The sequence below is a fragment of the Chenopodium quinoa genome, unplaced genomic scaffold (assembly GCF_001683475.1).
Source record: "Chenopodium quinoa cultivar QQ74 unplaced genomic scaffold, ASM168347v1, whole genome shotgun sequence".
Lineage (NCBI taxonomy): Eukaryota > Viridiplantae > Streptophyta > Magnoliopsida > Caryophyllales > Amaranthaceae > Chenopodium > Chenopodium quinoa.
In genome coordinates, this window is record NW_018744958.1 from 2,505 (window position 1) to 19,720 (window position 17,216).

Below are 17,216 nucleotides of genomic sequence, written 5' to 3' on the forward strand. Positions count from 1 at the left end.
TGGGTGCACTGCCCTTGCCATAAATCACCGATGATGACATTGATGAAGACACGGTTGCCGTGAACAAGTTCTTGTCCCAGTAATTCAGGCACAATATGCAAAGGGAAGCAATTCCAATTTCCTCTTATTTTCCAAAATATCATTGAGAACTTCTTCAATTCGTCATGTTGCTAGTTGATTTTATATGTTCGATTTATTTATTGTTTAAATGTTGAATTGTTTTCATTTGTTTGTGAAGATCTCAGCTTCTCTTTGATAATGATCCACATCTTAAAATTTTATACTCAATATAACAAATATATTAGGAAGTAATAATGATTGAAGGTTCTACCTAGCTAAAAAGTCTTGACATTCATATATATAGAAAATAATAATTGTTAATTTGTTATACAATCACTTTTGTATCCTTAGTATTACACTATTAAAAAGGATTATTAATAGGAAAGCAAATGGTTTGATTTGTAATTAATAACTTCTCTCTCCGTTTTATAATGTTACTCTCATATGGAATCAATCACATACAATAAGAAAAGAAGAATATTTGGAATCTAACATTAAAGTACAAAATAATTCATAATTAGTTTACCTTATTTAGGTTTTTAAATTTTTTTTTTTTTTTTTTTGAGAAAGCATAAGTCATAATGCATAATTGAAGGTAGAGATTTCCTTACTTAGAGTCATGTCATCAATCCACAATCAATTAACACCCAAAATAATATATGGGAGTAACATTATGAAACGGAGGGAATATATACTAAAGTGAAATAAGGGATGACAAATGTCATCTTTTAGTTAAAAAATTTCTTGTCATTTTGAGTATTAACTTTTTCTTTTAATTTTAATTAATTTTATTTTTGGTCAAACCTTAGTGAAAAGTATTTATAACCTACTATAATATTTTCCTTCCACTTTGAAAATTCTTTTTTTATTTTTTTTTATTTTTTTTCATTTACACTCAAATGAAATATATTTACTAGTTATTTTATATTAATTAATTATTTTTTTTTTTACAAAAATGAGCATAAATAAGTTATATATTAGGATAATATTATCATCCAAGATTGCTATAATATTTTTTTATTTTTTTATTTTTTTATTTTTTGAGGAATGCTATAATATTATCATTCTAAGGATTTTCTTTGCTCCTACTTTATTAATTTTGGCAATAAAGATTATTCATTGCACTTTATTATTCCTATGTACTCTTAAAAGATCATAATAATAATACTATGTAATTCCCACCACTTTTAAACTTTATAATAAAAAGCATACTACTCCCTAATTTTACAAAAACTTGGTTCTATATATAGTAAAATAAAAATGAATTAAATTTGCATAAAATATTGTGTCAGTTAAATTGTGTAAGCAAAATAAGGACAGGATGGTCATGTGATGATATTGCACAATTTCTCAATAACAATACTCCTTAAATTTCTTTCATATTTATAAAAACTAGCGTATCAATAACCTTGAGTCCTTGACGTCATTGTCAAAAAAAAGAAAAAAAAAATCTTAATGTTGGTATAGGTTAATATAATATGCAAATTATTTTGTTTAATTTATAAATGTAATTCATTTTAGTATATAATTGTTAAATAATTAACATTGTATTTTGTTATCTTTCAAAAAAAAATATGTATTTTGTTATATAATTTAATAAAAAATTGTTCATTGCACATGACTTAGCAGTTGTACCTCATAGTGAGTTAGGTGTTTAAGTTGTCAAATGTCTCCCTTAATTATGAACCATTCTTTAGTGATTTCATACATTAGCTTAATTTTTGCATGATGAATTGTAGTTGAAGAACCTGTAAAATGGAAAGAAAATTTATACTAAAATAAAAGAAATTAACCATGGTTAGTGAGTTTATACTAAAATAGCTATTACCTTTGGTAATCAATAATTCAAGTTTATAAAAAAGAATAAGATTTTTCGCAATTCACCACGAAGAAAATTAAAAACTATAGTGTTACCAAAGAGAATTTCCCTAATTCCATTTATAGTAAAAATGAGTACTCCACGACGTCTCCACTCACTAACTCTTGCACTCCCTCAAACACCTAATTAAAATGACTTATGCTTATACTGTGTTTTTTGTGTTCTTGATATCACTAAATCTCACTACTATCGTCTTTGTGTTTCTGAAAATCATGAATTTTCTTTGAAATCTTAGCTTGAAACCTTTTATAACACAATGCTATGCCACCAATATCAATCCAATATCTTAAATGCCAAATATACTCTTCCCAAGGAATCTTGTAAACCTAAGCCAACTATCATGACAACAAGATATTTGAAAATGGGGTTAGCCTTGAAATCATTAGTCAACTCTACACCATCCTAGGTGAAAAAAAAAAGTATGAGTCCAAACGCCTTTGAGGACATTGATCTTAGTTTTATCAACCTCACAATATTTCATAGTTATGAGGAAATTAACATCGGGAACAAACTGCCTTTATTTTTTGCAAACCAAGGGCCTCCATCTATTCACAACAAACTGTGAACCCATTTAGAATTTTAGTTTGAATAAAGAGAAATTTTAAACATGATTTGAATAAAGAGAATTTTTGTTATATACATATAAAAGAAAAACCACACATTCATTTTCTTTGTAGAATTTGTTAGATTTATTTCAATATTTAGTTTTAAATATCCATATTTTAGAATTTTTTTATGATGTGTAGCTATTTTACATTGAAAATTGCATAAAAAAACAAATTAAATGAGACAAACAAAAAAAAAATAATAGAGTATTATTATAATATGTAGATTATATACTACCTCCGCTTTTGAAACTTCGACTAACTTACTATTCATGTGGTTAAAATAAAATAACTTAAACCATATTTTATAATTTATATATTATGGAGTACAAATAAATTAGCATGTGGGATCTTATTAGATTCCTCTAATTAGTATAAATATTTATAAATTTTACTTATACATAGCCGAAGATATTCATTGTCAAAGATGTTCATGGAAGACCGCGTAAATGCAAAGTGAGTCGAACTTTCACGAACAGTGGGAGTATATTATAATATATGAAAATATTTTATATATTATAATATCTATAAGACTATAACTATTACTAAGAAAAAACCACTATTAATTTTATGGTTTTTCTTTCATTAAAAAAAAACAGAAGAATTAATAAAGTGTGGAAAACTGGAACCCCAAATTCTCATATCACTATAAAATGTATGAGTATGAGGAAATAAAAAAGTTTGGAAATGAAATAGTCCAACCACCAATTTTTTTTTTTTTTTTTATTTTTACTCAATAAAAAAATTGTGTATTTAGTCAATTAATTCATAAAATCTTTTGGAAAAATGTACAATTAATCTACCACTTTCAAATCTTTCTTTTAAAATTTTTTTTCCTAATAAATGAAAGTTTTTAAAACTAAAAAAAATACTGAAATTATTATTATTGGTTATTGTTTCGGTCAGAAAACAATGGACCTCCAGAAGGTCTTTCGGATGAGTGGAGATGAAGCCCAATTCAAGTGATGATCGAATTGAGGATTTCCTGCACAGTTGAACAAATGTAAACTGGCCTCGGGGGTTGTGCCGAGGAAGGCCCCTCCGATGCCGAAGTCAGTACGAGTGTAAACACAAGAGAGAGAATAGCTATGCAAGAGGATTTGTTGCTTGAGGCAATTTGTGTGAATGTAGAATTGCTAGAGTGAGAGCTTATATACCTTGTTCCAATTGGATGGAATGGCCTTGAGCAATTAAATGGGCTGCCATTTAATTGGGCATTGCTTTACCTGACTTGTCATACTTCTTTGAGGGTTGAACCTTGCCTTTTGGGTTTATTTTAGTTTTATTTATGGACTGAGCCCAAATGAGTTATTTGGACCCCAAATAGTTATCTTTTTTTTTTTTTTTGTTCATGTCAAAGTTAATTAAAGATTGTGATTTTTTTCAATAATTTGTACTCCAAGTAACGCCAATTTTTTTTATAATTATATTTAAAAAATTTCTTTATTTGCAAATAGCTTAAATTTTGAACATTGGCTCGGAGATTATCTAGTAAGTGTAAGTCATTCTTAGCACATAACTCCTATTTGCTTTGGAAATAAATAGAAGGGTAGGGTGGTAATTTCACAAATTTAATGGCTAGTTATGTATTAAAGGTGTTGGTTTTTTTTTTTGTTTTTTTTTTTTTTGCATAGCACTATGAAGGTATAATTAATAACTATATACTACTATGTATTATCTTAGTTTCTCTTTGTTACAATTCCATCCAATTTTATTATTTTTGCAATAATGTTTAATTCATTTGGCTAATTAACATATGTTATATATCTTATTTCTCTATTCTTTAAAGTCGTATCAATAATAACACAGCACATGCGGGATACTATCCTTAGATTTTATTATTTTTTTTAATAAAATCCATCTATTTTTTTAAATGAAGTGTAAGTGTCAATAATCTTGACATTAAAGGTATAAAATTCAAGTTATATTTATTATTGAATTAGTATATATTATGAGTGTAAATTTTTTTATAAAATTCAATAACAATCCTTTATATAATTCAATAACAACCCTTTATAAAATTTAATAATAACTGTATATTGTACGGTACTTAAGCTAGTATAATACTGTAAGAGTATATGTTGTCTCAATGGTAGTATTACATCTCATAATGGTATTTATAATAGTGGAGTATAGTACTTGATATGCCATATGTATATTTAGTTGTATCATTAGAAAATTATATATACCATTACATCATCTAATGGTATACCTTTGAAAGCTTATTGGAAAATATGTTTCCTATTAATAGATTTGATAATGTCATTAAACTGTCTAATTATACTATCACTGAATTATGACATATATATCGAGGTAATTAATTAATTTAAATGTATAAATGTAAAAGCAAAGAAATGAACCACATTAAAGTTGTACTTATTTAGTACGTAACAATAGGGGTGAGCGCGGCTCAGATATCCGATCCGAAATCCACTTTTGGATCGGATATCCACATCCGAAAATTAGGATATATGATATTCGATATCAGATTCAAAAGCTTCAGATATTCGGATTTTTGAAATTTTCGGATCGGATATTTCGGATATCCAGTATTTGATTCTTTTTTTAATAATTTAATATTAATCATTTTATACTAAATTAAGCTCTTAAAGGCAAAATTATTTTTTTTTAAAAGGTAAATTCATATGTATATTTTAGTTATTTTGCTGTTTTAGTCTTTAGAGGCATATTACAACCTGAAAAATTTGAATAATTAAATAACCTGAATAACTTAAGTAATCAAATAACCTGAACAAACCAAAGTGACTGATTGAATAACCTGTGAACAAACTCACAAATTGACTAAAAAAACCTGAAGTCCAACTAATTAAAACATATTACAATATAAAGAAATTTTAGAGAACTTGCATACTAATTGTCACATTACAAAACAAAGAAATGTTTAAAGTCCAAATAAACAAACCACCAAATATTAAAAATACATAAACATTAAATCTAATACTAAGAATTATCATCAACGACGAAACTGCGTATCAAGAAGAGACGCAAGTCGAAAACTCTACAATAAAAAAAAGTAAATTATACAATTAATATAAACAATAAAATACAGAAAATATAACACAATTAAAAAAAATTCAAAACCTATAACATTAAAAAAAATACAAACCAATAAAATAGTATTACCTCTAATTCTGAAAATAATCATGGACGACAAAAACCAAGGGAGGATCAACAAGAGAAGACAACTCTACATTTAAAAAAATAGTTAGTTATATAATAAATACATACAAATAATGCAGAAAATAAAATAGAAAAAAAACAGAAACATTTTGTAAATTCCAGGTTTAATAAATAATAATAGATATTAAAAAAAGTATTACCCTCTTCAATTTGTTGAATATCATCAATACTTTCTTTAATCATTAGTGGACCACGTGTACTACGCATCCAATGTTGTGCACATATCAAAGCTTCAACCATATGTCAAGAAAGAGAACTACGAAACACATCAAGTACTCTCCCACCTGTGCTAAACGCAGATTCGGATGCAACCGTAGAAACGAAATGGCTAATACATCCCTATCCATAAGACCAACAATAGGATATCTCTCCACCCCTTTTTTCCACCATCCCAAAGCATCAAAATTGTTACCCGTGATAGGCTCTCTATCATCCATTAAGTACTTGTCCAACTCACCATTTTTTTTTATTATTTTTTTTTTTATCAAAAACCGTTTGTCCACCAATATCCCTTTCAAGCTCATAATCAGCCACATCATGACAATCATAACAAGTTTCCAAGCCTCTTGAACTCAAATCAATATTTTCAGAAACATTTGGCACATTATGACTTTGTAAAGAAGCATAATGTTCATACAACAAAGTCAAAGTAGTCATGACCATATCGTGCAATTTTGCAGCCTTAACAGAGTCATATTTTTCATTAATAGCCCACTTCATATAATGCATTTTGCGTCTAGGATCAAGCAGAACAGCAACATACAACATCAAGTTAATGTTATCCACATTTTCCCAATATTTTTCATGCTTTTTCTTCATCCCATAGGCCATTAACATCTCACCACTATCAACACTTTCACACTTTTTTTTTTAATCATCTTCCAAATTGTCACAAGTTCAAGCAAATACACATTAGTATATGCACAAATCATCTTCCAAATTAAGAAGGTGGGCTGCACATCGCATATGCACAAATTTACCATCTAAAATAGTCCCATCTTTCCATCTTTGCAACTTCCTCCTCAAACATTGAACCCCTACATGATTTGAACTTGCATTGTCGTCTATGGTAATGGTCATTACCTTGATGATACCCTACTCAAGCAAACACATTTCAATCGATTTACCAATAGCCTCACCTGAATGGCCACTAATTGGACAAAAATTTAATTTTTTTTTTCTGCAAGTTCCAATTATGATCAATAAAATGGGCTGTTAAACACATGTAAGACAAATTTTGACAAGAGGTCCATGTATCGGTAGTGAGACAAATACGAGAAGAACACTTGCTAAAGTAGCTTTTTAGATTTTTTTTCATCCTAACACACGATAACAATCTCTAGCAACTGTGAAACGAGAGGGAATAATGAAATTTGGTTGAACAACAAACATAAAAAGGCGAAAACCCTCACACTCAGAAAACCTAAATGGCAATTTATCCATTATTAACATTTTAGCAAAAGCTTTTCGACCATCCTCCTGCCTAAACTTCCAAAATTCTAATTTCCCTTTCTTTTCACATTTTTTTATTATCACCTATACTATCTACTAAAGTTTGTTGGCTTTGCTCACTAGAAAAAGCAAGAAGCTTTTGTGATTGCTCAATATTAGGGGGATAATCCTTACACCTAGAAAGATGATTTTTCATAATACTTGTACCACTTTTAGAGTCACCACAAACATCAACATGACAATACAAACATTTTGATATTTTATCCCCACCTTTTTTTATCAACTCAAAATGATCCCAAAGCCAAGACTTTTTTCTTACCTTTATTTTCAGCTCCTACATCATCCCTAGTCCCAGTTGAAGGTCTTTTGCTGAAACTGTTGGTGGTGGATTTTGATCTCCAACAGGCTCGGCAGCAGTAGCATTTGAAGCCAAGGGATCCTCACTTGACAGGTTAGTTGGGGCAGCACTTTCAGCAGTAATATCATGATCATCCATTATCTACAACACAACATTAACATTTGACCACTTCAGAATTTAAATACCCACAAATTGTAGAATATTCACCCACGAAAATTAAATAGTAAAGCATACTAATTATAGTGAACAATCAAATATCAACCCACAAAATTGAACACTAACGCCACTAAGTCACTAATTGAACACAAATCAGCCTATAGTAGTAATTGAACACTAAGTTACTAATCAAATATATTGACAGTATGAACACATGCTAATTGAACCAGTAGTTGAACAAAAATCAGCCTATATTTATACTTACCAAAACGAATTGAAATCAACAATTTATACTTTAAAAAAACCAAATTGAAATCAACAATAGAAGGCGAAAATGAAATTTTGCCTTTATTTAACAAATTGAAATCAAAATCAAAATAAAAATCAACATCAAATGACTTAAGGGAGCGAAAAGAGGAGAAAATGAACAAGGGAGCAAAAAGAGGAAGAAACTTACTGAAGAGGAAGAAGCCACGAGGAAGAGAGAGGAAGAACCCAAGAAATGGAGAAGCCGCCGTCATCGCAGTCGATTTGGGAGTGAGATGACTGAGATTTGAGAGGAGCGCACTCAATTTGGGAGTGAGATGACTGAGATATGAGAGCCTTGAGACTTTGAGAGGAGAGAGGAGAGAGAGAGAGAGGCGTGAGTGGTGGGAAATGGGTTTCTTTTTAGGGAATAAGGGTTTCAGTCTCCAATCCTTTTTTTTTTTTTTTTTTTTTTTTTTTGAGAAGGCTGAAACATAGAGAATATTCGAGAAATACTAATGGAAAAACAAGTGATTTTTCGGATATCGGATATCCGAAATCCAAAATTTGGATATATCCGAAAAATCCGCTGAATTGCTAAACATCGCCCGCGAATCTCCACATAAAGCCCACAAAATTAGAGTGAAATGTCACTTTTGCCCTCAAAGTAAAAAACACAATTTCTTCTCTCTATTCTCTACTTCCACTTTCTCTCTCTAAAAAACTTTCCGAGCGATGTCGAGGCGGCCCGGCAAGGAAGTGGCGGCACAGGCGGCGGGTGGACAGCGGTTTTCCGGCGAGAAGGTATTTTTTATTAATTTTGTGTTTAAAAATTAAAAAAAAAAGGTCGGAGGCGGTGGCGGCGCCTAGGCCAGACGCCACCACCACGGCGGAGGCGCCTAGGCCAGACGCCACCACCACGGAGGCGGCGCCTAGGCCAGACGCCGTGACGGTGGCGATGGCGTCTGGCCCAGGCGCCAGAACCACGGCACCGGCGTCTGGCCTAGGCGCCGCCGCCGTGGTGGTGGCGTCTGGGCTAGACGCCGCCGCCACCGTTACGGCGTCTGGCCTAGGCGCCGCCGCCTTTTTATTTTTTTTTTTTTTTTTTTTTTGGTTTTAAATTTGAAATTTAATTTTCGAAAATAATTAATTTTTTTTTGATTTTTTTTTAAATTTGTTTTTCTTTTTTTTAATTTTAAATTTTATGTTCCTCTTTTTTTTTTTTTAATTTTTAATTTTATGTTCTTGTTTATTGTTTTTGTTTTTTTTTTTTTTTGAATTAGTTTTTTTACTGAAAAAAAATTTTATGTTCCCTTTTTTTTTTTATAAATTTTTTTTAAAATTTTGATGTTCTTCTTTTTTTAAGTTTTTATAATTTTATATTTTTCACTTTGTTTTTTCCAATTTGTTTTTTTTGGGTAATTTTTTTTTTTTCTTTGTTTTTTCCAATTTTTTATTTATTTATTTATTAGGTTATTAATTTTTTTATTTTTAGGTTGTTAATATTTTGTAATGTTTTTAATTTATTTTCCATCATATGTATATTGTTTTATTTATTTATTTTAATTACTTTTTTTATGTTTATATTACATGTTTATATTGCATATTACATGTTTTGTTATTTTGTGTTAGGCATCGTATTTTCGTTCTGGGGCTGGGAAGAGTATGGACATTATGAGAAGTACGATGAACTCAATGGAGAGCTCGGGGCCCAGACACGTTAGATCCCGTGGTATTTCGGCCTCGGCTCGTAGAGAACGGGTGCACTATTCTGAGGATGATGAAGATGATGATGGTGATGAGGAGGAGGAGGAGGAGGATGCAGATGAGGATGTGGACGATCAGAGTGGACCATATGATGATTACGGTCCATTCAGTCAGAGGCTTGATGATGTGTATGAGACGCGTAGGGTAGACGTGCGTAAGGGTAGAGATGGTAGATTTGTTAGTAGATCTGGCACATCATCTGCGTCCACTGTGTCTGCGGTTAGCAGAAAACGGTCGAGGGCCGTTAATGATTCTTGGGTGGTGAGGGGCGAGGTGGCTGGGGGACCTATAGACGGGAGTGTGATTCCTAGCTTTCTAGGACACATCGCTACCCGTATTTGGGAGGACCAAGAGCGGGCTTTGGATAGCGGCATTTTGAAATGCCAAACCCGGGAGAGGACTTGTAACTTCTTGTGTAGTTGGGCTGAGGCTTGGCCGGAGGAGAGCGAGATGGTCGGCCGATTGAGGGCCACTAGAGTGAGCCACCTTCCTGCCACCATGCATGAGAGGATTGACTCGACGCTGATCACGGCTTTCGTTGAGCGATGGCAGCCGGACACGAACTCTTTCCACCTTCCGTTCGGTGAGATGACGATCATGTTGCATGACGTCGAGGCCATCCTTGGGATTCCCGTAGAGGGAAACCGAGCATCTGTTGTCACAGATGCGGATCAGGCAGATTTATTGGCGGAGCTGTTGGCGGTGGATAGGGCTGCGCTGTACACAGCGGCACTTGGTGTGTGGGATCACGGCGGTGTTAAGATCGCAGCAGTTTTGCAGCGATGTTTGCACCCCACTTCACGTAGGACGCAGGACACACAGCTGGCTGCATATGTTTTTCTTCTTCTCGGGTGTACCTTGTTTCCGGATAAGAGCGGAAACAAGCTCAGGCCACGCGACATAGTTGACGCGTGTGAGCCCGACAGAGTAGGCCAGTTTTCTTGGGGGTCGGCTACATTAGCGTACATGTATCGCCAGTTAGGATTCTCGAGCCGGGCTGATGCGGCAGGTATCACTGGATGTATGACGTTGTTACAGACGTGGATATACGAGTATTTCCCGGCGTTTCGACCACACCGCGACCCGGTTCCTATTGGGGATGGCCAGCCACGTGCCTGTGCGTGGAGTCCGCGTGTCGAGAAGAAGTCCATTGACCGCCTGCGATCGATACGGTTATTGCTTGACAGGATGTCCCCATTAGAGGTAAAGTGTTTAAATTATTTCTACTTTTATAGTTTGATGTGTTTATTGTATGAATCTTACTAATTTTAAAAAATGTGCAGGTGAACTGGATGCCTTTCGGCCAGAACCCTAGTAATAGGGTACCCAGGACCCTCTACACGGGACTGATTCAGTATCGTGAGATCGTAGAGGCGTACATGCCTGGTGTAGAAGCTGCTGTATAGGGTTCCTTCCCTCTGACCGTTCAAACCTCAATTTATGTCTGACGTTGTAGATGTGTCTTCGGTTTGGCTGGTCTTCAGGAAATTTCTCCAACACAGATGCTAATATTTTAGCAGGCTTCACTTGAGCATCACTCATTTCTTTTACAATTAGTTTCGCAGCAGGACTTAGGCCACTTAACTGTCGATGACCCACTTCATATGCGATCATCTCATGGTTGTGATACCCCCATTTACCGTAACTCTTCACTTCCCAACCGTCACCCCTTTGCTGTTGTCGAACCTTTACTCTGAACTGACACCCACAACCTTTCCGCTTTGTATCAAACCGAATCGCTTGACTGAAATCTCGTTCCTCCCTTTTGCGATAACGGTCGCATCTCAAAATGCGATCCATTCTACCATCCCGTTGAGATTTATGAGTTGCTACTACTAAACAAAAACCTGATCTAATTGCAACCTGTTTCGCCCAATCAACCGCTTGTTGAGCATCTTCGAACAGACCATCGTGTACAAAAATCCCACTATAATCATTTCCGTCTCCACCATAATCCTGCAACAATAACATATAAATATAATCACATAAGAGTAGATTAAATTAATACATTTGACACAACATTAGCACAAAAGCAAAAAACAATAATAAATTATAAACAACAAACAAAGAAATAAACAAAAAGTATTCAAAAAAAAAAAAAAAACAAAACACAAAAATAAAAAACATAAACAAAACTTTAGATTAAATAAATAAAAATAAACCAAAAAAAAAAAAACAAAAAAAAAACATAAAACGAAAAAAATTGTACAAAAAAAATAAAAAATAAATAAATTAAAAACAAAAACAAATTAAAACAATTAAAAACAAAACAAAAAAAAAAACAAAAAAAAAAGAAAAAAATTGTAACACAAAAAAAAAAAAATAAACAAATTTTAAATTAAATTAAAAAAAAAAAAAAAAATAGTGGTGGCGCCTAGCCAGGACGCCGCCACCGTGGCGGTGGCGTCTAGCCAGGACGCCGCCACCGTGGCGGTGGCGCCTGGCCAGGACGCCGCCACCGTGGCGGCGGCGTCTTGGCCAGACGCCACGGCCACGGTGGCGGCGTCCTGGCCAGGCGCCAGAGTTACGGTGGCGGCGTCCTGGCTAGGCGCCACCACTACGGTCACGGCGTCCCGGCAGGACGCCAGCCGCCAATTCGTGGTTTTAGATGGCTTCGTACCTCCTTTTCCGGCGTCAACGGCGTCTCTCCGGTGCATCTACCCGACGTTGAGGGCTCTTCGGTTTCACTCGGCGATCCAGTCCTGCTCCACATTTTTTATGAGTGAAAAATTTTATTTTCGGTAAAAATTAAAACAAGGGCAATAATGTCAACATTTTTAAAAAATGTGGGCTTTATGTAGAAAAACGCGGGCGATGTTTAACAAATCCCAAAATCCGGATCGGATATCGGATCCGAAATCAAGTTCGGATCAAATATCAATAATTTTTGGATTGGATACGAATCGGATTATCGGATTTTTCGGATCTTCAAATAGTTTTGCTCAGCCCTACGTACCATGCCATCCTATTTGAATTGTTTCAAAATTAATATGCCCTATTAGTTTATACATTCCGTGTAAGTTCTACATAGTATGTGATTATCTATTATTCTAGTACTGTTAAGCTTTGTTAAGTTGATTATAGCTTTATAGGCTATAAAATTTCTTTCTAATCGGTTTGTTCTTCTCACTAATGCTATAGCCTATAGGTGCAAAAAGTTATTGAAATTATAATTTACCTTCTCAAAAATATTTATTCTTTATGATGAGTTTGGTTATTGAGGGCTAATACGTACATTTAAATACGTTAATTCTAAAGGCTTGTAAATTAGACAAGTTTGATCAAGCTAATGTACCGTAGTTAAATAAATTTTAACCAAATATAACACACCATAATATCATATGTTACCATAATTAATCATATGACAAAAACACCCAAATTTTATTAAAGATAAAACCAAAAATACTTAGGAGGTAAGGCATGGCATATCAACTTGGAACTTCTCTCTTGTCGACTAAAATTAGTTTCATTTCAAGATCTTAATAACGAAGAAAAAACATAGAAAACCGAGTAAGTGTACTTTTGACTAAATTACCCTTTGACAATAAACACTTCTTTCCCTCGTTCCTTCCAACCCACAAATTAAAGGGCCCCACCTCAAAAATAGGGGGGAAAATTAGTTCATATAATCAATCCAACCTTCCATTTTTCAATTCTACCCTCACATCCCCTTCAACAACACCAAGTAAAACAACCAAAAACACAATGGAATTTTTCAAGAAAGCCAAAGTGGTTCGTCTCCGTAGCCAACACAACAAGTACTTGACGGCCTCCGAAGACGAAGAGGCCGTCAAGCAAAGCCGCAGCGGCTCCTCAAAGAACGCGCGTTGGACGGTAGAGCCAATCGAAGGAAAACCAAATGTAATACGTTTAAAAAATTGTAATAGTTGGAAATACTTAACCGCATCCGAGGACTACAATCATCTCCTAGGCTCCGACTCGACTCAACCGTCGAGTGGGAGCCTATCAAGGAAGGTTCCGTTGTGAAGCTAAGAACTCGCAATGGAAACTTCCTTAGAGGTAACGGAGGGGTACCTCCATGGAATAATTCCGTAACACATGATGTTCCTTCTAGAAGTGCTACTCAAGATTGGATTTTTTGGACCGTTGATGTTGTTGAGGTTGACTATAAATCAATGGACGAGGTTGAAGATAAAAAGGGTGTACTTGAAGATTCCGTAGGGTGCAATGTAGAGGATCATGGCTCTTTGTCAAGGAATTCTTCTTATGCTTCAACAACAATAATGGAGGAAGTGGCTAATGACTGTCATGAGGTTGGATCTCCTGTGGCAAGTTCTACACCTAAGTCTGCTAGATCTGTTCGTTCTAATTCTAAGGTTAGTGGGTCCAAAAAATCATTTGTTTATTATTAATTTTATTTTCAATGGAAAATCATGTGTGCATTACCTCTAATTAGTGAAGTTAATTACATACAAATAAGATATTACAATGTTGACTTTGTAGGTATATTTTGAGAGTGACATAATTAAAGAGAATTAGTTTAGCCCTATGACATTATTCTATTGTACAATATAGTATATCATCAATTTAGACAAAACAATACTGAAAATGTCATAATATACTAAGCATAATCTTTAGCATGGAACAAGAAGAGTATCAAGGGATTATTGTTATTATACTTTGTAACACTTTTCAATTGGGTCTTTTGGGAACATTAAATTATGGGCATATATTTTTTTCACTCTACATGCTCTTTGTTCAAAATCCAAATTGACCCCCTACAAAACCATACAAGCCCGTAATCTTTTAATACATGTATACTTTTACGGCGGAGTAACATTTTTATCATACTATGAGCCTATAATGATATACATATTCAATCTATCCGTGCTATAATATATATCAACTTATATAATTGAATAAGTTCTCTCAATATATAATGAAAATAAAAGCAAAATATATTAGGAAGTATATATATGTTTGCATTATATTGTGCCAAGTTTTACAAGTGTTTAATACTTAGTATGTTGTTTCTTCCAAGACTTAGATTAGATTAGGTAAGAAGACCGAAAATTGAGTCTTTCTAGCAAGAAGAAACTAGTACGTTTGGTCTGAAAGGTAGTTAAGAATAATGATAGGTGTAAATAAACAAAGCATAAGATGTAGTGGACTAATTAAGCTCTAGTTATTATGGTCTTTAATCTTACTCACACCTAATTATTACTCCCCCGTCTCTAATTTTTTATTTTTTTTATTTTTTTTATTTTGATTTATTTTACAAGACGATCACTATTCAAACACGAAATAAATTTGCTGATTAAGGAATTAGATTACATAGTATTAAATTAGAACTTGTCAAACTTACAATAAGAAATAGATCAAAACATAAAATAAAAGCAACTAATTTTATATATGTGGGGCTCACTAGCTTATTATTGTTCCTAATTGTTATCAATTGAAAATATCTCATGATGAATTATTCTTAATGGGATGTTTTGATGAATTGACAAATGGGTGACTTGGTCAAATTAAGTTTTCTTTAGGTGCATGTACTAAATAGTGGTTGGTAAGTGGGAAGCTACTAATTAAAGTACGACAAGAACATGATGTAAACCAAATTTGGATAATAATGTGACATAATAGTTGCTAGCTAGTTTCGGATTGAACTTGTTTATGTCATTATTTTGGATGTTGGAAGAGTTTTATCTTTCAAGGCAGCTAATACAAATGACCATTAAATAACCACGAGAGCTTGATCTAGTGGTAGATGCTCTACCTTGCGACCTTAACAACACGCGTTTCATTTCTTAGTCGAGGTTCTTGGGGGTGGAGATTGACCTTTTCTTCTAAGCGTTAGCAGATAAACTTAGATTGAGTTGATGAATGAAGGACTCGATTTTTTAGGGTCCGTCATTACTATCCCTCAAACAATAACGGAATCTGAACACGTCATTATAAACGCTAAAGCTTATTAATTGATGAAACTGGCTCAAGCCACTAAGCATTTCTTTACTCCCCTGCAAGGCTGCATCAATGTACCACTGATTCACTGTCATAAACCACCATAATTTTGCCTTTTCGGCTAATGTAATAACCTAAAGTTTTTGAACACTGATTATTGAGTTTAATTTTGCATATGCTAACAGGTTTCTGCAACTCCAAGTCCAAGGACAAGTCCTACAGCATCAGATACATCCACCCGAGTTTCGCCCCATGTTCAAAACATACGCAATGAGTCCAAGGTACTTAAAATACTTTTCTTGTTAGTAGTCTTACCTAGCATTACTACTACTCTGTCTCAATTCAAATAACTCAACAAGCAACTTATCCTGTCATTTTTTTTTGTTGGTGTTGTGTACAGCATTCCGGTTCTTTCAACAAGCTCAAATCCATGTTAGATGGCCTACAAGACTTACTCGATGGCACGGAAGAAGAAGACGATACAAAAACAGATGCTGATTCAGAGACTTCAGTAGAATATCCCTCTAATCACCACCCTCACCAACTAGAAGTTAAGATGGCAAAACAAACTCTTAAAGAGTTGAACAACATGGATTTTGAAACTGTGTTATCTTCTGGGAGAGACATGAAAATGGATAAGTCCATCAGTATCCTTATTGCTGATGCAAAAGTGTCATACCGCGATCAAACCATCCTTAAGGACCTCACCAACCTCCGAGATAAGCTCAAGTCCATGAGAAATGACCGTGAATTAGCCTGCCAAGAATTGAATGAGTACACAAGATTCTGCACTAGGAGATTAGAGGTCAAGGCCGAACTCAAGAAAGATGCTGCTAAGGCTCACGAGTTGGAGACCATAGAAGATGGCTTTAGCAAAATGCTTGCGACAGCAAGAGCCAAGAGGGAAAGCATATTGAAGCAACTCGAGGAAGTTGACAGTCGAATCAAGGCTGCAGAAAAAACTCAGGCTGATAAAGCGGTGGATATTGAAGAACTTATTTCAAGAATAGGGGAAAAGAGTCAAAGCCTTAGGGAGATGGAAAGGAATGAGAAATCATGGCAAGCGAAGAAAGTTGAAGCCGAAAATAAGTTGGAGAGTGTAGAGGTAGAATGGGAAAAAATGAAGAGTTTGCTCCAAGATGTTTGATTGTGCCTTTCATTTGGTGCCAAATTATGCGAAAGATTAAAGTGATATCATTACATATGCAATTTTGTCAAACCATGTATTATAATTTTTTGTACTAAGATAAAAAATAGTCAGTAACATACATTTCCTACCTCATCAATTTGTCTATATTATAAAAAAAGATCATGATTGCGATGAATACAGCCATTACATTAGTGGCACGATCCTAGGAGGATATTATGCCATCAGTATCTTTATCTTCATGAAATACAGCATTAGTTACATAATTAGCCAACATCCAACAATTTTAATATTGTATTAAGGCTTATAAAATTCAGTCTGTACAATCAGAGAAGTCATAATCATGCTTGCTTCAAACAAATTTATTTGTACATGATGGTTATGACAACCCTACCATGCTAGAAAAGTTAAGTAGTTTAGTAC

At 33.9% G+C, this 17,216-nt stretch overlaps 1 protein-coding gene and 1 long non-coding RNA gene across 2 annotated transcripts; one reads left to right on the forward strand and one right to left on the reverse strand.

Annotated features, from left to right (window-relative positions):
• Window positions 1-5,389: 5,389 nt before the first annotated feature.
• On the reverse strand, window positions 5,390-8,538 carry LOC110706446. The gene is made up of 4 exons (XR_002508342.1): window positions 8,169-8,538; window positions 5,886-7,696; window positions 5,689-5,752; window positions 5,390-5,563 (listed from the first exon to the last, which is right to left on the reverse strand). It is a non-coding gene; the product is annotated as an uncharacterized LOC110706446 (long non-coding RNA).
• Window positions 8,539-13,129: 4,591 nt separating this feature from the next.
• Window positions 13,130-17,062, forward strand: LOC110706447. Its single transcript, XM_021884368.1, has 3 exons — window positions 13,130-14,061; window positions 15,832-15,927; window positions 16,047-17,062. Exons 1-3 carry the CDS (start codon window positions 13,861-13,863, stop codon window positions 16,791-16,793), a joined length of 1,044 nt encoding a protein of 347 aa, XP_021740060.1. The 5' UTR covers window positions 13,130-13,860; the 3' UTR covers window positions 16,794-17,062.
• The last annotated feature ends 154 nt before the right edge of the window (window positions 17,063-17,216 follow it).